We start from the raw sequence: 23,593 nt of genomic DNA on the forward strand, positions 1-23,593 counted from the left end.
GCCATTGATATTTTTCCATTTGGAAGTGGTCACCAGTGGCTTTGTTAAAAGATGAACTGTTTCTAGTGTAGTTGTTAGTTTTCCAACATGTTTTACCAACCTACAACAGAAGCTATGGCTATATGTATCTTCCTGTTATCTTGCCATGTCTCTGTATCCGTATATTTACATCATCATCATCATCATCATCGTTTAACGTCCACTTTCCATGCTAGCATGGGTTGGACGATTTGACTGAGGACTGGTGAAACCGGATGGCAACACCAGGCTCCAATCTAATTTGGCAGAGTTTCTACAGCTGGATGCCCTTCCTAACGCCAACCACTCAGAGAGTGTAGTGGGTGCTTTTACGTGTCACCCGCACAAAAACGGCCACGCTCGAAATGGTGTCTTTTATGTGCCACCCGCACAAGCCAGTCCAGGGGCACTGGCAACGATCTCGCTCGAAAATCCTACGGGAGCCAGTCAGGCGGTACTGGCAATGGCCACGCTCAAAATGGTGTAATGTTTAATGTAAGGAAACAGCCATTGAGAAGTCTATGTTTACATATATATGTCTCTTCTTTAGTTTTTCTTTATAGTGTCATCACCTGTATTCACATGTACCATAGTTTAACATGACTGTGTTTAGCTTGTATAGAGAAAGAGAAAGAGAAAGAGAGAGAGAGAGGGGGTGGAGATAGAAGAAAATAGAGAGAAGAGTGTTGTTTATTAACAAAGCTAAAACAAATTAAAACTGTAAAAACATTCATCAAAAATGTATTTCTATATTTTGTTCTGTACTGGGAGAGTCATCATGCTAATAATAAACACACTCACTGGTTTTCTTTCACTTCTTTATCTTTATTTGTCAATATTTCTATAATTGTTAAGGTGGCAAGCACATGGAGCAAAAATGCTTAGCAGCATTCATCCATCTTCACATTCTGAGTTCAAATTTTGCTGAGGTCGATTTGGCTTTTCCTCCTTTCAGGGTTGACGAAAGAAGTACCATTCAAGTACTGGGCTTTATGTAGTCTACTATCTCCCTCTCCCAATTTCAGGCCTGGCAGAATCGTTAGCACGCCAGACGAAATGTTTAGTAGTATTTTGCCAGACCCTACGTCGTAAGTTCAAATTTCGCCAAGGTCGACTTCGCCTTTCATCCTTTCAGGGTTGATAAAATAAGTACCAGTCACGCACTGGGGTCAATGTAATCGACTTAATCCCCTCTCCCCAAGCTGCCCTTGTGGCAAAAATTTGAACTCATCATCATCATTATTATTATAAGATTTAATATGGTAAAAGAATCAGGAAAAAAATTGTCAATTAAAGATATTGGAACTGAGAATTATTGGTCAGTTTTTGGCAGATCTGAGAAGATGCCATTATGGCATTTATTTGGTAATTATCAAAATATTGATAAACAATTAAAACAACAATTAAAACAAAAAGAATCAAAGTCAATTTAGTTATTTCTTTCTTCCAATTATTAATTAATAACAAATGAATTCTTTCATGGGGTAAAGAGGCCATCCACAAATAGCTTTTGCCATTCACTTCCATTGGGGTACTCAAATTCTTTCAGGGAAGATTCCTTCATCTCAGAACTGAATCCTGGTTTCTGAAAGTCATAAAACAACAATACTGAAACATCTTCCATTTCAGAAAATTACTTATGAATATTAAAATCTATGGGTCTGTATAAGCAGTCGTTGTTGGTGAGGGTTTTACGAGGTCAGAGTACAAATCCTACCACAACCCCTTTTAGTTGCCTTTTTATGAGATGCAGAGGAAACATTGGGTCTATTCTTTGACATTGTGGTCCCCCACAATTAGAGTAAAGGGGGACATAAGATTTAATAAAAAGATGGTGATGATGATAATGATGATGATGATGGGAATGGGTAATGATGATGACAATGGTGATTATCATCATTGAACATCCACGTTCCCTTTTGGCATGGGTTGGATGGTTTCACGAGATCCGATGGATACAAGGTGTGCATCATGTACCAATGTCTACTTTGGCATGACTTCCGCACTTGGCTGCTCTTCCTAATGCCAAACACTTTACAGAATGTACTGGTTGCTCTTGTGTTTTTTTTTTTCTTTGTGGCACCAGCACTTGTGGGGTCATCCTACAGCCTACAAAACGAAGATCCTCTCTGATTGAGTGGGCTGCAGTAAAGAGGAAAGTAGATTTATGCTATGGGGCAAAAAGATTAAACTGTGAAAGAAGGGGTCAGAATAGAATAGGTTTCTTGCTGCAGAGTAACTACGCAGCTACTCAAATTATAGATGAGAGGGTGAAAGTGGTTGGGGTGGAACTGGAAAGAGATAAAAACTGTGATGATTGGGAATCAGAGTGAATGCTGAAGGTATGAGATGAGTTGAAGTAACAGCAGACAGAAGAACAGGAAGTGTGAGTGGGTCGAAGTTGCAAGAGTGCTTGGGAGAATGAGAGATGGCTAGAGATAACAAATAGGGGAGAGGGTGAATATTATGTGTCAAGGGATGATAAAGAATGATATGTGTCAAGGGATGATAAGTAGGGGCAGTTGGGAAGAGGGAAGAGTAGGTGACAACTGTAAAAAAACTGGGTACGGTTAAATGTCAATCAAGAATACATGAGTTGGAGGGCAGGTAGGGGAGAGGAGATAGTCTGTTGTACTTTATATATGAATGTGTGTGTGTGTGTGTATGACATATGAAAGCAAATTCTTCAAACTTACTAATGGAACTTGGTAGTAACCATTCTTTACTTGAACAGGATTCAAGAAATGTTCATGTAAATGACTTGCGTATTCTACAACACTGAAATAAATAGAAATAGTATTGGGTTAAGATCTGATTTTGTTTTTCCCGATGGCTATTTTCTGAATGTTTGTCTATCACTAAAGTCAGCAAGCTGCCCTGAATTGTTAGGCAAAATGCTTAGCAGTCTTTACGTTCTGAGTTCAAATTCCACCAAGGACAACTTTGCTTTCATCCTTTTAGGGTTGATAAAATAAGTACCAGTTGAGCAGTGGGGGTCACTGTAATTAACTTAGCCCCTCCCCCAAAATCGCTGGCCCTGTGCCAAAATTTGAAATCAATATTTGTGTATCACTTGTTTTTTTTTAATTTTTTTTTTTTGCGATTACAGTTTACACAAAATAAAACAAATGTGTGTAGAAACTTCTAAGTGTATGAAATGTAAATTTTTCATATTTGCACAAAATTAAAATGTAAATTTTATAATTTAAATTTATAATTTATAATTTATAATTTAAATGTAAATTTTATAAAATGTAAATTTTTCATAGTTGCACGAAATTACTGATTTGTATAAGAGGGTGAGTTTAGTTGATGGAATCAACTAGGAATAGCTACAGGTGCAGGAGTGGCTGTGTGGTAAGAAGCTTGCTTCCCAACCACATAGTTCCAGGTTTAATCCCACAGTGTGGCACCTTGGGCAAAGTAATTTAATGCAAATTAATTTGAAAATACAGCATTTAAAACCAAAATTAAAAATTCCACAAGAACTTTCTTGACAACCTAATATTTCTTTATAGAAAATAAGTTCATAAATAATGAAGTGTATAAGCCCAAATAATTAATATATATACTATATGATGATGATGATCATCATCATCGTTTAACGTTCATTTTCCATGCTGGCATGGGTTGGATGGTTTGACTGAGCACTGGTAAGCCAGGAGGTTGCACCAAGCTCCAATCTGATCTGGCAGTGTTTCTACAGCTGGATGCTCATCCTGACGCCAACCACTCTGAGAGCGTAGTGGGTGCTTTTTACGTGCCACTGGCATGGGGGCCAGTCAGGCAGCACTGGCATCGGCCACCATGTTTGGATGGTGCTTTTTATGTGCCACTGGCACAGGAGCCAGTTAGGCGGCACTGGCATTGGCCACAACAACAATCTCCATTTCTGATTGTGATTTTGATATATATTTTTTACACACACACACACACACACACAGACACACACACACACACACTAATATAACAAGCAGAGAGCAGAATTGTTGGTATCATGTTTATTCCCTGGTTTACAACTGTTTCAATAGCATTTTGTTGATGGATGACAAATCACATAAGTTGGTAAACATAGAGAACAGTAATACTCTTGTAGAAATTATATAATGTTATATGATATTATATAATATTATGTAATGAAATACACAGTGTGTGTGTGTGTGTGCATGTGTGTGTGTAGTTATAGACATTCTTAGTTTGTATTGCAGAAATGGAACTAAACAGAGAGAACTGGATTACCTGAGTTTTCCCGAGACACAAACGTAATCAAACATTGAAAGGTGTTGTACCAACTCACACAGACCAACACCACCAGCATGCGGACATACAGGAACTGTACAATGAGAGAGAAAAATATACGGAAAATATAAGAGCTGGAATATTTTTCTAGAGGTTTCTGTGAGTGAACAAGATAAATAATTAATTCTTACAGATACCAACTTAAAAATAACTGTCTCAGTCTTATGTGAGAACCATGGACAGTGACCCTTTCTCCTGATGAAACAAGATTTTGTGAAATAATTTTAAGTTGTTGTTGCCTGAAGCTGACCTGGAGTAGAGAAGGTATGTCATTGAAGAGGTCACGGATGTCAACAAAAGGACTTAGGCAATCACAAACGATTGATTGATTAATCAAATGATCAATCAAGCAATTGATTAGCTACTTGGTTAAAAAGCTAGTCAATTTATGAATAATAAAGAAGTGAAATTGAAACTGTGTGTGTGTATACTTATATTTGGCATAATGACCCTCCCAAGATGCCACAAAATCTGTTTCAACACAAGAGTTCATATCACAAACCTTGTAAACCAAATTCAAAAACTCGATTATCCTAAGAATTCTTACTTTTGAATTTTGCTGCCATTAAAATAACTGCAAGGTTTTCATTAACTCCTCCAAGACGGCAACTGTCTATTTGACAGAAATCTATGGCCTTTCCTTGTAAGAATTGTTTGAACATGATTCGATTCTGACATTGTTCTCCAGTGGCTATTCCAATCTTCAGTGGTCTGAGATTCTGGCAATTAAAAAAAGTAACAAAAGTAGAATTATTACATTATTTTGGCAAATGAATTACTATAGAAGATTAGTTGCTATAGTGGCTATAGTAGAAGACATTTACCCAAGGTGCCACGAGGTGGGACTGAACCTGGAACCATGTGGTTGGGAAGCAAGCATCTTAACACATAGCCACACCTGTGCCTATATATATATATATATACAATCGGCTTCTTTCAGTTTCGGTCTACCAAATCCACTCACACGGCTTTGGTTGTATTGAGGCTGTAGTAGAAGATATTGACCAAGGTGCCACACAGTGGGACCCAACCCAGAACCATGTGGTTGAGAAGCAAGATTCTTACTACACAGCCACCTCTGTGCCAATGTCTATGGCAGAAAGCATTATAATAACCACACGAAACAAAGCATGACTGTGGTTGTGTATGTAAGTTTATTAGAATAACCTACTTTACCAAACAGAAGAAGATAAAGCAATGACATGGTGTAGAAGGCTATTATAATTCTTTTAAAGGGCTAATTGGTTACATTGATCCCCAGTGTGTAACTGGTACTTATTTCATAACCTTGAAAGGATGGAAGTCAAAGCTGACCTCAGTGGAATTTGAACTCAAAACATTTTTTTATTTTTTTGTCTTGCAAGTTACTTGGTGACCCTGTCAGTGCAGGTGCCACTTAAAAGGACCCAGACCACGCTGTAAAGTGGTTAGTGTTCAGAAGGGCATCCAGCTTTAAAAACCTTGCCAAAACTGACCTCGCTTGTGTTTGTGCCACGTAAAAAGCACTAAGTCCACTCTGCTGAATGTTTGGTGTTAAGAAGGGCCTCATCATCATCATCATCATCATCATCATAATCATCATCATCCAGTGTTTTAAATCTGGGCTTTGGCCCGTTAATGGGGGTGGATGGATCTACCACAATGCCATAGCAACCAAAGTAGGCAGGTACAGCCCACCCCAACCTTTGCGCTGGCTGGTGCCCATTCTCTTTTACTATCATGAGGCTTTTTTGGAGCTGGATTTTCTACGGGGAGCATGCCCTTGCTTACCCCCAACCTCAGTTTCTAGACATGAGTGGTCCTGAGACCAAGGCCTCTACCATGATTTTTAAGAAATGTGACGGTAAACTAGCTCAGGAAGGTAGGGATGCTACTCCCTGAGACTCCTCTCGGTGCCTCCCTACCTAAGCTGTAAAAATCCTGCCAAAACAGTCACAGAAGTCTGGTACAGGCTTCTGCCTGGCCAGCTCTTGTGAAACCATCCCACCCATGCCAGCATGGAAGGTGGATTTTAAACTACGATGAAAACGACGACGACGACAACGACGACGGCTACGGCGGCGGCGGCGGCGTTGATGATGATGATGATGATGATGATGATGATGATCAACATAAAGTTGAGTGAAATGCTGCTAAACATTTTGTCAGGTGTGCTAATGGTTCTGCTAATTATGTTATTACTAATAACTTAGTTTACCAATTTGAAGGATACACAGGAATGATAATGTTTAGTTATATGCAAGAATTTGTTCTATAAACTTACTTGACCAATCAGAGCATGTCCAGCAATGTCATCAGGACTTGTTGGTTCTTCAATCCACAGAGGTTTGTATTCGGCCAATTCTTTCATCCAATCAATTGCTTCTTGTACTTCCCATTTTTGATTGGCATCAACCATCTAAATACAGAAATCAATACAGTAGAACCTTGCAGTATGAGTGTCCCATTGTATGAGTAATTTGCTGTACAAGCCGAGACTCGTGCAAATTTTTCATGAAGTATGAGTGGAAATCTGCAGTACGAGCACACAAGTTGTCCCATCTTTAAGGTAATTCATTTATATAAACAGGAAACAACTGTAAACAAACAGGAAACAACTTCTATCTCATTCCCGGGTGAAAAACTAGAGGTAGTCGATAGCTTCCACTATCTGGGCGGCCAAGTTAGTAGTGGGGGTGGGTGCGCTGAAAGTGTAGCTGCTAGAATAAGAATAGCCTGGGCAAAGTTTAGAGAGCTCTTACCCCTGCTGGTGACAAAGGGACTCTCACTCAGAGTAAAAGGCAGACTGTATGACGCATGCGTACGAACAGCCATGCTACATGGCAGTGAAACATGGGCTGTAACTGCTGAGGACATACGTAAGCTCGCAAGGAATGAAGCCAGTATGCTCCGTTGGATGTGTAATGTCAATGTGAATACCCGTCAGAGTGTAAGTATCTTGAGAGAAAAGCTGAACATTAGAAGCATCAGTTGTGGTGTGCAAGAGAGACGATTGCGCTGGTATGGACATGTGGTGAGAATGGATGAGGATAGTTGCGTGAAAAAGTGCCACACCCTAACAGTTGAGGGAACCCGTGGAAGAGGTAGGCCCAGGAAGACCTGGGCTGAGGTGGTGAGGCAAGACCTTCGTACATTGGGCCTCACCGAGGCGATGACTACTGACCGAGACCTTTGGAAATGTGCTGTGCGTGAGAAGACCCGGTAAGCCAAGTAAGATCGTTGCCAGTGCCCCTGGACTGGCTCTTGTGCGGGTGGCACATGAGATGCACCATTTTGAGCGTGGCCGTTGCCAGTACCGCCTGACTGGCTCCCGTAGGATTTTCGAGTGAGATCGTTGCCAGTGCCCCTGGACTGGCTTGTGCGGGTGGCACATAAAAGACACCATTTCGAGCGTGGCCGTTTTCGTGCGGGTGACACGTAAAAGCACCCACTACACTCTCTGAGTGGTTGGCGTTAGGAAGGGCATCCAGCTGTAGAAACTCTGCCAAATCAGACTGGAGCCTGGTGTTGCCATCCGGTTTCACCAGTCCTCAGTCAAATCGTCCAACCCATGCTAGCATGGAAAGCAGACGTTAAACGATGATGATGATGATGATGATGATGATACTTTATTTAAAAGCAGCTGCGATGCTTAATCAAAAATCACAACAACAACAACAATAATTATTAAAACAAATACAAACCAAAACGTTGTTAAACCCAATCTGTTCACGGATAATCTGACATCTTCTTTTGTCGTCTTCCAAGTTAGATCCGACCTTGGCTTTAAATCTGTCGGAGATATTGGGAGAAGATTTTGAGATGCTGAGTTATTTTATGGGGCAGAATGGGCAAGGGGGATAAATACTCATCCACATATAGGTACCTGGGTCTTTATGCAAACACACACACACACACATATATACATACATACACATATAATATTTATATGTTAATATATATAGCGCTAAGGCAGCGAGCTGGCAGAATCGTTAGCACACCGGGTGAAATGCTTAGCGGTATTTCATCTGTCTTTATGTTCTGAGTTCAAATTCTGCTAAGGTCAACATTGCCTTTCATCCTTTTGGGGGTTGATGAAATAAGTACCAGTTACTCACTGGGGTCAATATAATCGACTAGCCCCTCTCCCCCAAAATTTTGAAGGCCTTATTCCTAGAGTAGAAATATTTACACAGGGCGAAATGCTTACTCTGTTTTTACTCTTTTTACTCTCTTTTTACTGGTTTCAGTAATTTGACTGCGGCCATGCTGGAGCACCACCTTTAGTCGAGCAAATCGACCCCAGGATTTATTCTTTGTAAGCGTAGTACTTATTCCATCGGTCTCTTTTGCTGAACCGCTAAGTTACGGGGATGTAAACACACCACCATCGGTTGTCAAACGATGTTGGGAAGACAAACACAGACACACACATATATATGTGTGTGTGTATATATATATATATATATATATCATCATCATCATCATCATCATCGTTTAACGTCCGCTTTCCATGCTAGCATGGGTTGGACGATTTGACTGAGGACTGGTGAAACCAGATGGCAACACCAGGCTCCAATCTAATTTGGCAGAGTTTCTACAGCTGGATGCCCTTCCTAACGCCAACCACTCAGAGAGTGTAGTGGGTGCTTTTACGTGTCACCCGCACGAACGTGCAGTTTCCATCTACCAAATCCACTCACAAGGCTTTGGTCGGCCCGAGGCTACAGTAGAAGGCACTTGCCCAAGGTGCCACGCAGTGGGACTGAACCTGGAACCATGTGGTTGGTAAGCAAGCTACTTACCACACAGCCACTTACGTTCTGAGTTCAAATACCACCGAAGTTGACATTGCCTTTCATCTCCTAGCATAAAGTGAGAGGGGGGGTTAGAAATAGATAGACAGAGAGAGAAAAAGAGAGAGAGAGTGTGTGTGTGTGTGTGTGTGTGTGTGTGTGTGTGTGTGTGAAGGAGGGAAATTTTAACATGTGAATCATGAAGAAATTGAAAATAGTCTTAACGTACTTTGTAAATCCTTCCGCGAGAGCCTCTCTACAAAGCTGAAACGACAAATATCTAATATATTTTAATTACACAGTCCTTGTTTAATTAGGTAAAAAGAATAAAGTTTCTAATCAACTGAGATAATTAATTGCTCTTCTTCAAGTGAAGAATGAGATTGAGAACAAATTCGGTTTAAGTTCAAAGAATCACAGAAAGAATTTGCTACCAAAACAGACAGAAACTATGAATCTTGAATCTTATGTCTGTTTTTTTTTCTTTTCTTCTTTTATGTATGTTTTGCATACATTCATTGTCTTCATCATCATCATCCTCACCATCAACATAACTGCCATCATTACCACCCTCCCCCCTTCCTCCTCCCCATCATCATCCTGATCATCGTCGTTGTCATTGTCATCATCATCATCATCATCATCATCATCATCGTCTTCAACATCATCATCATCATCACCCTGATCATCTTCATCACCACCATCATCATCATCATTATCCTCGCCAAAACCACCACCACCACCACCACCGCCACCATCGCCACTACCACCGCTGCCACTGCCACTGCCGCAACCACCACCACCACCACCATTATGGCCAGAATCCACTGCATGAAAACCAGTAGAAGAATGAATCTTCCGCCCAGCTTTACCTGACGGATCTTGTTGTTTGGGTATCCAAGCCATCCACAGGAACTGGTGTATGCTGGGTAACCTTCTTTTAGAAGATGCACTTCTGCAAGATAATGAAGACAATTTTGGGAATGAGGTTTGATATAGCTTTAATTATAATTAGAGATAATTAGGATCCAATGATATATTCATTATATTCAATGAATTTATTATATTCTAATTTTAGAATTGCATTGATTATTGTGTTAAATAGTTATATATGTACATATGCAGAGACGTCTCCTTCTCTCTCTCAATGTGTGTGTATGTGTGTGTGTGTTTGTGTGTGTGTGTTTGTGTATGCATGTGTGTGTGGATATAATCTGTGTCTGCCTGTCTTTCACTCTCTATCTATCTATGTGTATATTTATATAGTGGTGGATGGATAGATAAATAGATAGATAGATAGATAGACAGATAGATATAGAGAGAAATAGATAGATAGATATAGAGAAATAGATAGATAGATAGATAGATAGATAGATAGATAGACGGATAGACAGATAGATAGAAAGATAGATAGATAGTGTGATGGATAAATAGATATGTGTATCTTTGTATCTATGTATGTATGCGATGTGCAGGAGACTGACTGGGAGAGCAATGGCTGTCATCGCCACAGATGGAGGAAGCAGGTTAAGGAGGGAGTCAACACCTTTGAGAGAGAGAGCACCTATTCTGCATGAAGAACTTAAGAGTGCTGCTTGAAAGCGCTCTGCTGGTCTAATGAATGGAGAAAGCTTGGTTTGCAATGTTTGCGGTCATGTATGCTTGTCAAGAGCAGGGCTCTTTAGCCACCAACGGAGCTGCAAATGCAAAATATAAGTTAGTCCTAGAGCCCACAATGTTCCTGAAGGTCAGCAATGGTCTTCCTCAGTCACAAGTGGACGACCATCATTTATGTATATATATATATATTCTAACCGAGGTGGATTCGGTTATGCTTTCAGACCTGTGTCGGTGTGGAATATTAATCGTCCATGCTTACACAGTTTGCTAGCATAGTCAAATTTACTACTGGAATACAGTATTGATGAAGGAAATTGATTATTATCAATCATAATCCAGGAACGCGTCTACTGTTAAACGTCGGAATTGGTTAGTTTTTCATTGTTTTTTTTTTTTCTTCTTGTTTTTGCCTTTGTGAGTTACAAGTGATGCTATCTGTGGGATTCTCAGCTGTTTTAGCTGCTATTTCTGAACTTCGGTATTTGGTGAGGCAAATATTTGCTGATCCCTTAATTATATTTATATATATATATATATATATATATATATATATATATATATATATATGTATGTATGTTTGTTAGTCTGTATATATTTTTTAACATCTGAGGGTATGCATAAGAGGCCTTACCTCGTTCATCCTTTCCTTTTTTCATCTCTTCCAGGAGACCTAAATTAGGATCGAAATGTGATTAGTTATGTATGACACTAATGAAAGTTTTTACAAATTTTAATTAAAGTAGTGAAAAATGAGCCTAAATAAATTTTATCCAGTTATTAATCAGTCGACTATGAAATGGAATTGGTGTCAGTTGTGAGTTAGATTGCAACAGTAATAATAATAATAATAATAATAATAATAATAATGATAATAATAATAATAATAATGATAATAATAATAATAATAATAATAATAATAATAGTAATAATAAAAAAAAATAATAATAATAATGATAATGATAATGATAATAATAATAATAATCCTTTTTACTAAAGGCACAGGGCCTGAAATTTTGGGGGAAGGGGTAAGTCATTCACATTGACCCCACATTATTATTATTAATGATATGTTTTCAAATTATGAAGGAATTGTCATATGGAATTATAATTTGCTGTTAGTCCAGTGTTTGTAGATTTTGAAAAATAAACCAACCAACTGCTTCTTCTGGTGTCAAGGCATCTTTTCTGTAAAACCATAAAAAGGGTTAAAAGAAAAATTAGAAGAAAGAAAATTTAATCAAATAAAAGCAAAAAGAATTTTTTTTTTTATTTTACTAATGAGAAGAAAAAATATATGTATTTTTATTTCTTTTACTAACAAATAATCTACTCTAGGCATAAGGACCAAAATTTTTGGGGAGAGGGCCGGTCGATTAGATCGACTCCAGTATGCAACTGGTACTTAATTTATCGACCCCAAAAGGATAACAGGTAAGGTCGACCTCGGCGGAATTTCAACTCAGAACGTAAAGACAGACGAAATACCACTAAGCATTTCGCCTGATGTGCTAACGTTTCTGCCTTTTTACTAACCAATAATGAAAAGAAAATTATTCGTAATATTAGGTTCTGGTTAAGGTTGCACTAATAGCATCATAAGCATGCCGCCAAGCAAAATTCTTAGCGGCATTTCATCCGTTCTGAGTTCAAATTCGGCTTTACCATTCAATTCAAGGCTAATAAAATATTCTCCCAGATTGGAAAGCTGTTCCGTTGTAGGTTTAACCAGTTACAAAGAAGTGAACTAGAGTAATGTGAAATGAAGTGCTTTGCTCAAGAACACAATACGCCGCTCGATTCGCGAATCGAACCCACGATCTAACGAATATGAGCGCAATACCATAACCACTAGATCATGTGCCTATACTATTATGATATAGAGGTATATTAAATTAAATTATCTCGTACATTATTAAATAAATTTAATTTCCCTATGTCAACTAAAAGATTGGTGACAGTTTTGTTATAATATAAAACAAAAGAAAAAAGGAGAAACTGTGTTAACTTCTTTCTAATTAGAATGATTTTTGTTAATTATAATTAATCTAATTGGGAATAGAATCCTAAGAGCGTTACCTCCCTTTATGGCAGATATTATGTAGGAGTTATTTCCCTTCCAGATTGTGTCGTGAAGATCATTTTATATTTTAGGGGTGTGAAAAGAAGTAGGAAAAAAAAAACTGATATCGATAACATTAATTTGTAGAATAAAGGATGGGAAATTCTGTTATATTAGGTCGTCAAGTATGAAATTTGTAGAAAAGAAAATAAAGTTTGTTAATGTCTTATAAATACAAAGAATAGTTTTATTCATCAAAGTATGCACCGATATTGTCAATACACTTTTGCCATTTCAGCAGTAGCTTGTCCAGCCCAGAACTGTACAAGCCTGGCAATCTAGAGTCAATAAAATCTTGGAAGAACTGTTTTACAGCATCGTAGGATTTAAGTGTTTTTCCTATCAAAAAGTTATCCAAATTCTGAAAGAAGTGGTAATGAGTGGGGGGGGGGGGGGAATCAGGTGAGTATGGTGGATGATGGAGAACTTGCAACTCCGACTCCTGTAGTTTTGCCAATGTCATTTTTGCGATGTGTGGTCCGGCGTTGTGTCTTGCAATAAAATAGGAATGGATCTGTCGACTAATCTAGACTGTTATTTTGTAAGTTTTTCCATCATTTGGTCCAGTTGGTTGCAGTATACTTTGGCCGTGATTGATGAGCCAGGTTTAATGAAATCATAATGGATCACACCTGCACCAGACCACCGAAGACACACCATCAGCTTCTTTTGATGAATTTTGCTTTTTGGACTGTTTTGGTGTGTACTGGATACTTCTCATGTGGCACCATCACCAGTAATTTTTATGTGGCACCAACACTCACACCAATGCTTTTTACGTGGCACCTGAGTTTTAAGATCTCAATTCTGTTGTGGTGGGCGGATCTTCTTGAATACAGCAATGTGCCACATAATTAATAATTAATATCTTCATATTAATTGATAACTTTTATTTAAAATTTATTTGAACTCATTCATTTTTGCTATCAGAATCACAGATGGCTGAACCACTAAAATGACAAACTTTCAGTTGAAATATCATCATCATCATCATCATCATCGTTTAACGTCCGCCTTCCATGCTAGCATGGGTTGGACGATTTGACTGAGGACTGGTGAAACCGGATGGCAACACCAGGCTCCAATCTAATTTGGCAGAGTTTCTACAGCTGGATGCCCTTCCTAACGCCAACCACTTAGAGAGTGTAGTGGGTGCTTTTACGTGTCACCCGCACGAAAACGGCCACGCTCGAAATGGTGTCTTTTATGTGCCACCCGCACAAGAGCCAGTCCAGGGGCACCGGCAACGATCTCGCTCGAAAAACCTCATGTGTCACTCGCACAAGAGCCAGTCCATGGGCACTGGCAACGATCTCGCACGAAAGATATCATGTGTCGCCCGCACATGAGCCAGTCCAGGGGCACTGGCAACTATCCCGCTCGAAAGATTTCATGTGTCGCCCGCACATGGGCCAGTCCGGGGGCACTGGCAAAAGATCCCGCTCGTAAAAAAAAAAAAAAAAAAAAAAAACCTCATGTGTCACCCGCACAAGAGCCAGTCCAGGGGCACTGGCAACGATCCCGCTCGAAAGACCCCATGTGTCGCCCGCACACGGGCCAGCCCAGGGGCACAAAAAAAAAAAAAAAAAAAGCCTCATGTGTCACCCGCACAAGAGCCAGTCCAGGGGCACTGGCAACGATCCCGCTCGAAAGACCCCATGTGTCGCCCGCACACGAGCCAGCCCGGGGGCACCGGCAACGACCTCGCTCGAAAAACCTCATGTGTCACCCGCAAGCCGGCCCAGGGGCACCGGCAACAATCTCGCTCAAAAGATTTCATATGTCGCCCGCACATGAGCCAGTCCAGGGGCACTGGCAACGGTCTCGCTCGAAAGATATCATGTGTCACCCGCACAAGAGCCAGTCCAGGGGCACTGGCAACGATGTCGCTCGAAAGATGTCATGTGTCGCCCGCACAAGAGCCAGTCCAGGGGCACTGGCAACGGTCTCGCTCGAAAGATATCATGTGTCACCCGCACAAGAGCCAGTCCAGGGGCACCGGCAACAATCTCGCTCAAAAGATTTCATATGTCGCCCGCACATGAGCCAGTCCAGGGGCACTGGCATCGATCCCGCTCGAAAGATTTCATGTGTCTCCCGCACATGAGCCAGTCTATGGGCACTCGCAACGATCCCGCTCGAAACATTTCATGTGTCACCCGCACAAGAGCCAGTCCAGGGGCACTAGCAACGGTCTCGCTCGAAAGTTATCATGTGTCGCCCGCACATGAGCCAGTCCAGGGGCACTGGCAACGATCCCGCTCGAAAGATTTCATGTGTCGCCCGCACATGAGCCAGTCCAGGGGCACTGGCAACGATCCCGCTCGAACAGCAATCTAATTCCAGCAATCCCCACCATCCATAATAAACGTCCTTAATCCCCAATGGCCTGTTCCCTAAATTCCTAATGGCCTGGTTTCTTAATTCCCAATGGCCTGATCCCTTAATTCCTAATTGTCTGGTCCCTTAATTTCTAAAGGCCCGGTTCCTTAATCCTTAATGTCCAGGTCCCTTAATTCCCAATGGCCTGGTCCTTTAATTCCTAAAGGCCCGGTTCCTTTAATTCTTGAAGACCTGGTTTATGATAAAGTAATTTAAAAGATGGTTTAGAATCAAGATTTGATAAATAAAATTCAAGAAATAAACTTACATATATCTAAAATCAATAACAGAGACAAGTTGCTGTGGATCCTGTGAGAAACAATAAATGGTAAAATAAAACCTTTAATACAATAATATATAAATTGACAAAGCACTTAGCTAAATTGAAATCTTTCTGTTATTTATAATATATATATTTAAATATTATATATATATTTCTGTTATATATAATATATATAGATATAATATATATATTTCTGTTATATATAATATGGTAACAATTGAAGGAATAAAAAGAAATAAAACAAAAAACATACACTAAAATTATTTATTATAAATTAGTTATCATAGCGCAGGAGTGGCTGTGTGGTAAGTAGCTTGCTTACCAACCACATGGTTCCGGGTTCAGTCCCATTGCATGGCACCTTGGGCAAGTGTCTTCTACTAAAGCTTCAGACCAACCAAAGCCTTGTGAGTGGATTTGGTAGATGGAAACTGAAAGAAGCCCTTCATATATATGTATATATATATGTATGTTTGTGTGTATGTTTGTGTCTGTTTGTTCCGCCCAACATCGCTTGACAACCAATGGTGGTGTGTTTGCATCCCCGTAAACTAGCAGTTCGGCAAAAGAGACCGATAGATTAAGTACTAGGCTTACACAAAGTAAGTCCTGGGGTTAATTTGCTTGACTAGAGGCAGTGCTCCAGCATGGCTGCAGTCAAATGAATGAAACAAGTAAAAGAGTAAATTATGGTTGTGCTTTCAGTTAAGAATATCTCAAGATTTAATTCATGATTTTAACTTACCATATCAACCAGAAGTTTCCATAAAGGCTGGAGATTACAAAGAAAAACAAATGAAAATAAATAATTAAATAAGAAAAAAGTAAAAAAATCATATCAGACATTCAATATTTGACTGATAAAACTGTATTATATAAAATAACAGACATCATTCTTACCAAGCATGGACGAATGCATGCATGCATGCATCTATCCATCTCTCTATCTGAACGTTTGTACATCCATCCATCCATCCATCCATGCATACCTACATACATATATATACATATACAAATATATATATATATATATATATATATACACATATATATATATATATATATATATATATAAAGAGAGAGAGAGAGACCAAACTGTATGTACGCCACTATATATATATATATATATATATATATATATATATATATATATATAAATAATACAAAATGGGACAAGAACACGATTGCTCCAAACTGGCCAGCCCCAAGGAAAAACTAAGCTAAGAGCATTAGATTGCTTACACAAATATTCTATAATTATAAACATAATTATAATTAAGGGTCAGCTAATTGCTTCGCTATGCACCAAATTTAGAAATAGGAACTAAATTCCTTTTCTACTACCGTGTATGTAGCTAAAATCGAGTAAAATCGAGTAAAAAGACTTTTTCAAAAGAAAAAGACAATATATATGTGTGTGTGTGTGTGTGTGTGTGTGTGTATGTGTGTGTGTGTGTGTGTGTGTGTATGTGTGTGTTAAGTAAGATGTAAGTTACAGGTTGTGCAACCATCTAAGGGATAGATGTATCCGTAGGCACGCCTGGTATATTACCTCAGTATATATAGATCTTGTTATAAGGTATATGGTAGTAGGTAATTTGAAGGCAAAACCATGGTTTAATATATATAGAGACGATAAGAAATAGAAATGGAGCAATAATTAAGAGAAGTTGATCATTTGGTGTTTCAAAGTCGTTGTTTAATTTAATCAATTAAACTATACAATGACTTTAAAACACCAATGATCCACTTCGCACTGTTAATTATTTACTCCATTTCTTATCGTCTGTATATGTATATATATATATATATATATATATATATATATATATATATATATATATATATATATATATATATATATATACATACATATATATCATCATCATCATCGTCGTCATCGTTGTCGTTTAATGTCCGCTTTCCATGTTGGGATGGGTTGGACAGTTTGACTGAGGACTGGTGAGCCAGAAGGCTACACCAGACTCAATCTGATCTGGGAATGTTTCTACAGCTGGATGCTCTTCCTAACGCCAACCACTCTGAGAATGCTTAGTGGGTGCTTTCATGTGCCAACGACACGAGGGCCAGTCAGGCGGTTCTGGCAAGGACCACGCTCAAAAGGTGTTTTTCATGTACTACTTGCACGGGAGCCAGTCCAGCGGCACTGGCAATGACCACGCTTCACATATGTACATACATATATACATATTAATATTTTCAATAATGGAATCAACTAATTTTCTGATGATAGTTCTTAGAAAATGGTTGAATTTACAAAAGGATATAGATAAACATACACACACACACACACACACACACACACGCACACACACACCGTTATTATTATGTCTTACCTTTCCTTCAATTTTGGCCCACAAGTCCCACAAAGCATTGACAATGGCAGCTGTTGCCAAGTGGATCACACCTTTTTCAGGACCAATCTGCAATGGAATGGTTTTAAGTTAATATGCAATTCGTTAAAGGTGATGAACTGGCAGAGTCCTTAGAGTGTCAAAGTGCCATGCAGTATTTTCTCCATCTCTTTGCATTCTGAGTTCAAATCCTACCAAGGTCAATAATAATAACAACAACATCGAAAAATACCTCATCTCTTAAATATAGAACTGTAATGAATGGTTAATTTAAAATATTGAACATCTAAGCAAGCATTTCACTTGTCCAAATAATCTGAATGCTCAAAGGTTAATTATTAAAATTCATTTAAAGAATTAATGTTTTGTAAAGAGAAAAATAATAACAATACAAAAAAATATATATATATGCAAACCCATCGCATTTGGTCATCACTGGTCAATTGTCTCCAGAACTTTCCAAAGTCTTTGTAAATATCTTTGATTTTGGTGCCAACAACAAGTTTACTGAGAGACTTCACAGCACAACAGACTGAAAAGAAGAACAAAGCTGTCAGTAAATTCATAATTCTTCACAAACATTTTTTGTTTATCTTTTTGTCTTTTACCTGTTTTAGTTATTAGACTATGGCCATGCTGGGGCACCACCTTGGAGAATTTTAGTAGAATGAATCGATCTCAGTACTTTTTTTTAAAGCCTGGTATTTATTTTATCAGTCTCTTTTGCTGGACCACTAAGTTACAGAGACATAAACAAATCAAGTATTAAACATCATCATCATCATCATCGTTTAACGTTTGCTTTCCATGCTGGCATGGGTTGGATGGTTTGACCGAGGGCTGGCGAGTCAGAAGGCTGCACCATGCTCCAATCTGATCTGGCAGTGTTTCTACAGCTGGTTGCCCTTCCTAATGCCAACCACTCCGAAAATGCGTAGTGGGTGCTTTTATGTACCGCTGGCATGAGAGCCAGTCAGGTGGTACTGGCATCAACCATGCTCAAATGGTACTTTTTATGTGCCACCTGCACAGGAGCCAGTCCGGCGGCACTGGCAACGACCACGGTCGAATGGTGTTTTTTACATGCCACTGGCACAGGAGCCAGTCAGGCAATGCTGGCAATGACCACACTCGAATGGTGCTTTTTATGTGCCACCGGCACAGGTGCCAATAAGGCAGGTCTATCCGCCGCCGCCACCACCAACAACAACAACATACAGCATACAACAGCAATAATCTTCCCTTACCTATTTCATTTCCCCGTCCGATGGTGAAAGTGAAACCATGTCCCTCGTATTCTCCGTCCGTCTTTAAAATGACGTAACTGCAAGAATAATCAGGCTGCTTGTTCTGAAAAAGAAAAGTAATTAAATTTTATTCTAATTAAGCAGCAGAATAGGTTTTAGCTGGTGTCTTATTCATTGGGTGGTAAGTTCAAATCTTGCCTTAGCAGCCCCTTAGCATTTAAGCTGGCCAATATTCAACCTGTTTTATGTTCAAAGTGGCCAGATCTGGCCTCTTACACCAACCCTACAATGTCATACTAAAATAATCACATCATTGAAATCTTGAAGGATTGTATTTGATGGAGTAATCTGAATGCTAAAGGGTTAAACAAGATATTCTACTCTCCTTGATCTTCCTAAGTTAGTCACGCCTTTTGGAGAGTAGCCTTGTCTAGACCTTATGAGACGGATGTGAACAAGTGTCACTGTCATACAGGCGGGGTTGTTTGTTGACAATCTTTTGCGAAAATCTTGTCTGGGCCATGGGGAAATATTACCTTACTTGGTGGTGATGATGATGATGATGATGATGGTGAAGGTGATGAAGATGGTGATGATGATGATAAAGGTTATAGTGGTGGTGGTGGTGGTGGCGGCGGCGGCAGTGGTGGTGATGATGTTGACGGTGATGATGATGACAATGAGGATGATGGAGATGGTAATGACAGTGATGATGAAGATGACAATTAGAATGATGGAGGCGATGATTAGGACAATGATGACGATCACAAGACTGACAGTGACAATGACGATGATGGTGATGATAATTATGATGATGATGATGATGATGATGACGATGACAACAACGACAGCGACATCAACGAGGATGAAGATATTGCTGCTGATGATGATGATGGTGATATATTCATTAACGTGCAATTAGTTTTCTTATTCGAAACTAATAAATACAGTGTACATCTTATCTTAATTCCAAAACATAGATTAAACACACGATGGCCACATTATTGTAGACAGCTTTATCGTATAATCACGTCCATGCAGACATTATTATTTTTGTCCTAATTTCCTCCTTGAAAATTCAGCTGACAAAACCGTACACTTCAACTGGGTCGGTGCATAATTATTGTGGCTTTTTTACAACAAATTTTATTCAGCAAAAACAATAACATGTAACAAAAACATCTTTAAATGATTATTCTGGAGCATATTCACCATCTACTTCAATTACAGCTTCCCATTTGCTTGGCAGACGGTCATTTTAAGATGCTTTTGTTAAATATTTTTATTGTTTTGTTATTGTTTTGAAATTTGAAATCTGAAATCGTAATCGAACCAAACCCTACGATTGGCACCCATGCCAACCTCTCCTTCTTTGGACACTAAACTCTGCTTGTGAAAACCTGTTGGGGCAAGTGAAATCAAAATCGTAATTAAACCATACTCGTTGACTGACACCTGCGCCAGTAGAGCACTAACAGCACTGTCGAGCGTGTTCATTGCCAGAGCAGCTGTCTGGCTTCCGTGCTAGTGGCCCGTAAATAGCACCATTTGAGTGGAATCGTTACTAGCGTCGCCTTCTAGCACTTGTGCTTGTGGCACATTAGAAAATCATTCGAGTGAGGTCGTTGCCAGTGCCGCTGGACTGGCTCCCATGCAGGTGGCATGTAAAAAACACCATTTTGAGCGTGGCCGTTGCTAGTACCATGTGACTGACCCTCGTGCCGGTGGTACGTTAAAGCACCCACTATACTCTCGGAGTGGTTGGCGTTAGGAAGGGCATCCAGCTGTAGAAACTCTGCCAGATCAGATTGGAACCTGGTGCAGCCTCCTGGCTTGCCAGTCCTCAGTCAAATCATCCAACCCATGCTAGCATGGAAAGCAGACGTTAAACGGTGATGATGATGATGATGTTGAATAAAATTTGTTGAAGAAAAGTGGCAATAATTATGCACCAACCCAATATTGTTAAACCTTTTGATACTAATTCCACTTAGACCATCCCTAGTTGTATGATATAAACTCTGTTTTACGATGATTTAAATTTAAACCTTCCATCAAAATTTCATGTTATAATATGTTCTAAACCCTAGATCAGGGGTTGCCAAAGGGGGTTGAGGGACCCCCTGGGGGTTGGTGAGGAATTACAGGGGGTCGATGATAGGCAAGGGATCGAATGGGGATTGGTAGCAAAAGGGTTAAGAAGAAAAATGATCAGCAGAAGACATAAGAGAAGGAGACCTCAGTGTGGTCACTCTATATGCTAGAAATAATAGCCTAATTTTCCTTCAATCCACACCCTTCCAACTGCTTCTAATGTCTACCTGCCCAAATGTAGAGGTGTGTTTAACCCTTTTGATACCAACCTGGCTGAAACCAGCTCTGAAGTCAATTTTGTCTTTTATCCCTCCAGGGCTGTTAAAATAAAATACTATTAAAATACTATGATGATGTAATCGACTAAACCTAGCCCCTAAAATTGCTGGCATTGGGCCAAAATTTAAAACAATTATTTACGATAAAACTAATGAGTTTCCTTAACGAGATGAAGTTGATAAATGACAGAGAACTTTCAGTGAGTTGCACTGTGAAACTATATATATATATATATGTATATATATATATATATATATATATATATATATATATATATATATATATATATATATATATATATATATATACATATATATATTGAAAAAAAAGTCGTCAGAATTTTGGAATAACTTCTTTCATTTATTTTATACATATATTAGCGCTTTCAAGCATGTAGGAAGTTTGAAGGAAACAACTGCAGGTTATTTTTGAGAAGTGTTCCCCACTCGGTGGTGTTTCGGAGCAAGTCGTCCATATTTGTTTCATTTTCTCTATTATGTGCTTATGTGCATCCTTAGATTTCTAATGAAGTAATAGGCAGTGAAGAGAAGCAGTCATAAGAAAACTTTTAACTACCCCTATTCCTTTCTCTCCCCCTCTCTACCTCTTCCTCTCTCGCTCTCTCAAAAGCATACATTCAGTAAAATATAAGCGCTAATCTTAATATATAAATCTGAAATTGTGTGTTTGTGTGAAGCCTTTTTGAATGTTTATAGAAATCCACATTTTCCACTTTTTCGTAAAAATGTTTACATCAATGGAATTTTCTCGATCTGAACTTTCCAGTGCAGTAATTAGATTTTTTAAATTCCGTTTATTTTGTGTGATTTAAGGGAGATTTGGCTGTTGTTTCTAGCAACTTTTATATTTCATCCCTGCTACCTGGAACGCCATTCTTACACACGCGCTCAACATAAAAATATAGAGAGTAAAAGTAAAAGAGGGAGAGAGAGGGAGAAAGTGATACATACAACGTCATAGATTAAACTTTCATCTCAGTATTCTTTACCTATTTTTCATAACATAGATACGTAAAAACACACACAACCACACATACATGACCTGTGACAACAACATACACATTGCTCTCAATCTCTATTCATTTCTCCCCCTCTTCCTCTCTCGCTCTCTCAAACGTATACACGTGCAAGTAAACAATCATTCACATCGTGGTATATTTACAAAACATTGATGGCATAACTACAGAGTTGTATCCCCCAACTTTGGAAGGTCATAACTTTCATAAAAATGAATATTTATTTATGAAATTTTCGGTGAAAGTGTTTTGGAAGGGGGTGGGGTACAATATTCGGAAATTCCACTTAAATTCCTCTTAACTTCCAGGAAAATGAATATTTTTTCATGAAATTTTGTACAAATGTACCTTGATGTATGTACATTTCAAGCATGTAGGAAGTTTGAAGGAAACAACTGCAGGTTATTTTTGAGAAGTGTTCCCCACTCAGTGGTGTTTCGGAGCAAGTCGTCCATATTTGTTTCATTTTTCTCTTATGTGCTTATGTGCATCCTTAGATTTCTAATGAAGTAGTAGGCAGTGAAGAGAAGCAGTCATAAGAAAACTTTTAACTACCCCTATTCCTTTCTCTCCCCCTCTCTACCTCTTCCTCTCTCGCTCTCTCAAAAGCATACATTCAGTAAAATATAACTCATGTTCGTCAATGTTTTGTAAATTTACCACGATTTTCACTAGGGTGTTAGGGTTAGGGTTTTAGGGTCAGGGTTAGGGATTAGAATTAATGCTACGGTTACGTTTTTTAGGGTCAGGGTTAAGGTTAGGGTTAGGGTTTAGGGTTAGTGTTAGGATTAGGTTTAGGATTAGGGTTGGGTAATCGTGCGGGTGTTAATCTGAAAAATTACAGATATGTGAAAAGTACCGACCCTGCCATCTATTATAACTTTTGTTGTTCTGTTTAATATATACATAGATTATGCCTCCAAAGAAGAGAGTTTGCTGGGGAAAGACAGCAACCGGTTTAAAATGACAGCCACAGACTGCAGCAATTCACCACATACCAGTAGCTACTTTGAATATAATGCAAAATGGTGCATCAACATCTTCTGCCCAATCTGATAGAATTCTG

The 23,593-nt window shown here is 38.9% G+C and overlaps 1 protein-coding gene across 1 annotated transcript in view; it reads right to left on the reverse strand.

Moving 5' to 3' along the window:
* Nucleotides 1-822: 822 nt before the first annotated feature.
* LOC106875757 (mitochondrial enolase superfamily member 1-like) overlaps nucleotides 823-23,593 on the reverse strand; it is a 25,611-nt gene continuing 2,840 nt past the window's right edge. The window contains exons 2-16 of the mRNA XM_089356067.1: nucleotides 19,119-19,221; nucleotides 18,288-18,403; nucleotides 17,854-17,940; nucleotides 16,242-16,268; nucleotides 15,482-15,522; nucleotides 11,866-11,897; nucleotides 11,344-11,382; nucleotides 9,965-10,047; nucleotides 9,322-9,356; nucleotides 8,001-8,088; nucleotides 6,581-6,715; nucleotides 4,865-5,036; nucleotides 4,258-4,351; nucleotides 2,715-2,796; nucleotides 823-1,603 (exon numbers count right to left, since the gene is read on the reverse strand). Coding sequence (XP_089212193.1) covers nucleotides 1,496-1,603; nucleotides 2,715-2,796; nucleotides 4,258-4,351; nucleotides 4,865-5,036; nucleotides 6,581-6,715; nucleotides 8,001-8,088; nucleotides 9,322-9,356; nucleotides 9,965-10,047; nucleotides 11,344-11,382; nucleotides 11,866-11,897; nucleotides 15,482-15,522; nucleotides 16,242-16,268; nucleotides 17,854-17,940; nucleotides 18,288-18,403; nucleotides 19,119-19,221 — 1,242 coding nt within the window. The 3' untranslated portion in view covers nucleotides 823-1,495. The remainder of the gene's footprint in view (nucleotides 1,604-2,714; nucleotides 2,797-4,257; nucleotides 4,352-4,864; nucleotides 5,037-6,580; nucleotides 6,716-8,000; nucleotides 8,089-9,321; nucleotides 9,357-9,964; nucleotides 10,048-11,343; nucleotides 11,383-11,865; nucleotides 11,898-15,481; nucleotides 15,523-16,241; nucleotides 16,269-17,853; nucleotides 17,941-18,287; nucleotides 18,404-19,118; nucleotides 19,222-23,593) is intronic.

Source organism: Octopus bimaculoides, chromosome 8, assembly GCF_046866305.1.
Source record: "Octopus bimaculoides isolate indiv1 chromosome 8, ASM4686630v1, whole genome shotgun sequence".
Classification (NCBI taxonomy): domain Eukaryota; kingdom Metazoa; phylum Mollusca; class Cephalopoda; order Octopoda; family Octopodidae; genus Octopus; species Octopus bimaculoides.